This window comes from Cebus imitator, unplaced genomic scaffold, assembly GCF_001604975.1.
Source record: "Cebus imitator isolate Cc_AM_T3 unplaced genomic scaffold, Cebus_imitator-1.0 Scaffold51, whole genome shotgun sequence".
In the NCBI taxonomy this organism is placed as follows: Eukaryota; Metazoa; Chordata; class Mammalia; order Primates; family Cebidae; genus Cebus; species Cebus imitator.
The window spans coordinates 9,814,211-9,818,105 of NW_016107366.1; the positions used below are offsets into that span (position 1 = coordinate 9,814,211).

The following is a 3,895-nucleotide window of genomic DNA, read 5'->3' on the forward strand; positions in this document are numbered from 1 at the left end:
TTTTGTATTTTTAGTAGAGACGGGGTTTCACCATGTTGACCAGGATGGTCTCAATCTCTTGACCTCGTGATCCACCTGCCTCGGCCTCCCAAAGTGCTGGGATTACAGACGTGAGCCACCGCGCCCAGCCCTATTTTCATTTCTTAAACATTGATGTCTACACTGTTGTGGGTGCTGATTACTAAGAATAAAACCAACTGCTACCTTTAAAGGGCCTTCTGGTCCACTCTGTTTCAGACTTTTGCATGTGAGTTTTACACACACACATACAAGCCTTCTTTCAAATTATATATATAAACAAAAGTAAAACCATAGTATAAACATGAAATTGGAACTATTCTGTGAAAGAAATCAGACATGAAAGAATACATATTTGCTTGAGCCCAGGAGTTTGAGACCAGCATGAGCAACATAGGAAGACCTTGCTTCTATTAAAAATAAAATTATCTCATGAGACTACCACAAGGAAAAGAAAAAAATTAAGTTAAATTAAATTTAAAAAAATTACCTGGGTATGCGTCTTGCACGTGTAAGTTCCCAGCTACGAAGGAGGTCAAGCAAACGAATCCCTAAATCCAAGAGTTTGAGGTTGCAGTGAGCCATAATCCCACCAGTGCACTCCAGACTCTAGCCTGGCAACAAAGCAAGACCCTGTCTCAAAAAAAACAGAAAAAAAAAGTAGAAATTGTATAATTCCAGATGAGCAGCAGCAGCTGGGATGGGAATTTGGTAGAAATGCAGATTACCAGGCTCCGCCCCATACATACTGAATCAGAAACTCTAGCAGTGGGGCCTAGCAATCTCAGCAAGCTTTCTAGGTGATTCCAATACATGCTGAAGATTGTGAACCGCTGGTGCTGTTACCCTTGGGAGAGTAGTGGCAGGCCAGGAGCACACAGGAGGCTAACAGCCCTTCCGGGGTGCTGGAAATACTCTGTTGCTTGATCTGGGTGCTGGTTACATGGATGTGTTCAGTTTGGGAGAATTCGTTGAACCATGTATTTATTTATTTACTTATTTTTTGAGATTGAGTTTCATTGTTTTTGTCCAGGCTGGAAATGGTGTGATCTCGGCTCACTGCAACCTGCATCTCCTGGGTTCAAGTGATTCTCTGGCCTCAGCCTCCTGAGTAGCTGGGATTACAGGTGCACACCACCACATCCGGCTAATTTTATATTTTTAGTGGAGATGGGGTTTTACCATGTTGGCCAGGCTGGTGACAAACTCCTGACCTCAGGTGATCTGCCTGTCTTGGCTTCACAAAGTGTTGGGGTTACCGGCGTGAGCCACCACACTCTCATGCATTTATGATATATACAATTTTTCTGTGTGTACGTTATGTTTCAAAACAAAGTTTTAAAAAGCGAACTGCTCTGGTTGAAGCCCTGGGAGGGGCAGGGAGAGGGAGAGCAAGGACTTGATCCACAGGTCTGCCCTTCCCCTGCAGGCAGCCCTTGAAGAATTTCCAAGGGAACCTATGGCTCCTTAGAGTATTAGCCTGAAATCCTTGATCTGTCCCAACAGAGCTCAGAGAAGGTCAGTGACTTGCCCAAGGTTCCGCAGAGCCAGCACTAGAACCCAGGTCTCCTGACTCCCAGGCCAGGGCCCTGGAGGCTAGTCCTTTGCCGAAGGGCTAGTGTCACGAGTAAGGACAAGGGGTGGCTAGGCAGCCTCCTCCCGGATCTCAGCTCCCTTAACTTGGGTCTTGGGAAGAGGGCCAAGACTCTGGTGTGAATGATGCTTTTCTCATCCTGGAGCAACTTCCTTTCTGGGAACTGGGTGTCTCCTTCTGGGCAAAGACAATAAAATTCATCCAAAAGGCCAGAGAAGCAGGGTTCCTCCGGCCCCCACCCGGATGGGCATCACGTGGCTCCCAAGTTAGCAGTCCAGGAAAATTCCAGCCCTTGCACACTTGGCCTCACACACAGCCATCTGCTCACTCACCCTGGCACACTCAGCCCCCTAACCCACTTTGAACATTGACCATCATTCACTCCCTGGCACACTCTTCTCACCCTCAGCTTCTACCACCTCTCCCTGGGCAATACTGCCAGCCCTTCCCTCATCCCAGAGCTGCAGCTCTGCCCTGTCACTCACCTCAAACCTGCCATGTCCCTGGGGCAACTGAAATTCCAGGCGGTGGGCGAAGAGGATGAAGAGGATGAGGAGGGGGAGAGCCTGGACTCTGTGAAGGCACTCACAGCTAAGCTTCAGCTGCAGACTCGGCGGCCCTCATATCTGGAGTGGACAGCCCAGGTCCAGAGCCAGGCCTGGCGTAGGGCCCAAGCCAAATCTGGACCAGGGGGACCTGGGGCCATCAGTGGCTTCGACTCAATGGACTCCGCCCTTGAGTGGCTCCGAGGAGAGCTGGTGAGTCTGGTGGGGTGGGCAGCTTTGCACAGGGCCTTGGGGCTGGTCTTCCCTAGGGCCCAAGACCACAGGCATGGGGAAGGGATGAGAATGAACCCCGCCTCCAGCACCGGCCCACTCAGGTGTCCTGGGCTGAGGAGCCAGGAATGGACTTGTCCAGTGCTGTATTCAGGGAGCCTTGCTGAAGGATTCCAACCAATTTACTGACCTTGGGCTCCTGTGGCTTAGGGGACAGAGCCCTGCCACTGGGGAGTGTGGAGCACCATGATAGACAGGAAAAGATACGGCCTCCCTTACTCTGGGACTTGCTATGCCCCAGAGATACAGTGAAGTACAAAAGGAGGCCCTGGCAATGCCGCAGGCAGATTCTGAAGATGGGAATTTGAATAGGTGGCTCCCAACCCAACACGTGCAAATAGAAAGATAACCAGGCTCCAACGCAGAGATTCTGCTTAGTTGATCTGGGATGGGTCCCAGGCAGCTGGATTTGCTTAATAATGAGTACTTAGCCCGGTTTGAGAACCACCAGGTGGAGCAAGATTGGGAGATGGGGAGGGATCAAGCTGAGCTGAGAAGGGGCCGGGGAGGACACAGCCAGTGCCGAGGCCCAGCGTTGCCAGGAAGGGTGGAACAGCGCGCGGCCGAGGGCCGGTCCGTCAGGCTCACGCCCCCTCTCGGCCGCAGCGGGAGATGCAGGCGCAGGACCGGCAGCTGGCAGGGCAGCTGCTGCGGCTGCGGGCCCAGCTGCACCGGCTGAAGATGGACCAGGCCTGTCACCTGCACCAGGAGCTGCTGGATGAGGCCGAGCTGGAGCTAGAGCTGGAGCCCGGGGACGGCCGGGCCCTGGCCCCACTGCTGCGGCACCTGGGCCTCACGCGCATGAACATCAGCGCCCGGCGCTTCACACTCTGCTGAGGAACACCTGTGGGCCGCCCCTCCTCCCGCCTCCCCACCCCCTCTCCCACTGCCGCTTCCCCTGCCTGCCTGAGAAGAGGGAAGGGAGGGGTGCCCCAGAGGCACCAGCTCCTGGCGGGGGAGCAGAAACATTCAGGCTTCTGAGCGCTGAATTCCAAGAGTGCAAAACCCTAGCATCCTGTTTCCTCTGCTGCCAGCTGGGCGGGGGAGGAGGAGGAGCTCACACCCACAAACTCCTCAATAAACGCCCTGTCCGCTTCCCATCAAGGTCTCTTGCAGTCGTTTATTCAGGCCCAGGGCCGCTGTCTGAACGTGGCCTGTCCCTGGGACCACCCTAGTCCACTGCAGGCCCATGGGAAGTGACTTAGGTAAATTGGGATGCTGAAGAGTGCAGAATCTGGGAGACGTGGATTTAAAGGCAGCTCCCTCGTTTATTTCTTTTTTTGTTATGCTTTTTTATGTGTGCAGTGGTGTGATCTCTGCTCACTGCAACCTCCATGTCCCAGGTTCAATCGATTCTCCTGCCTCATCCTCCTGAGTAGTTGGAATTATAAGTGGCTGCCACCATGCCTGGCTAATTTTATATATATATATATATATATATATATAT

General features: G+C 52.7%; 1 protein-coding gene across 1 annotated transcript; it reads left to right on the top strand.

Moving 5' to 3' along the window:
- The first annotated feature begins 1,437 nt into the window (after positions 1 to 1,437).
- On the top strand, positions 1,438 to 3,549 carry FAM167B (family with sequence similarity 167 member B). The gene is made up of 2 exons (XM_017527925.2): positions 1,438 to 2,370; positions 3,055 to 3,549. Exons 1-2 carry the CDS (start codon positions 2,110 to 2,112, stop codon positions 3,283 to 3,285), a joined length of 492 nt encoding a protein of 163 aa, XP_017383414.1. The 5' UTR covers positions 1,438 to 2,109; the 3' UTR covers positions 3,286 to 3,549.
- The last annotated feature ends 346 nt before the right edge of the window (positions 3,550 to 3,895 follow it).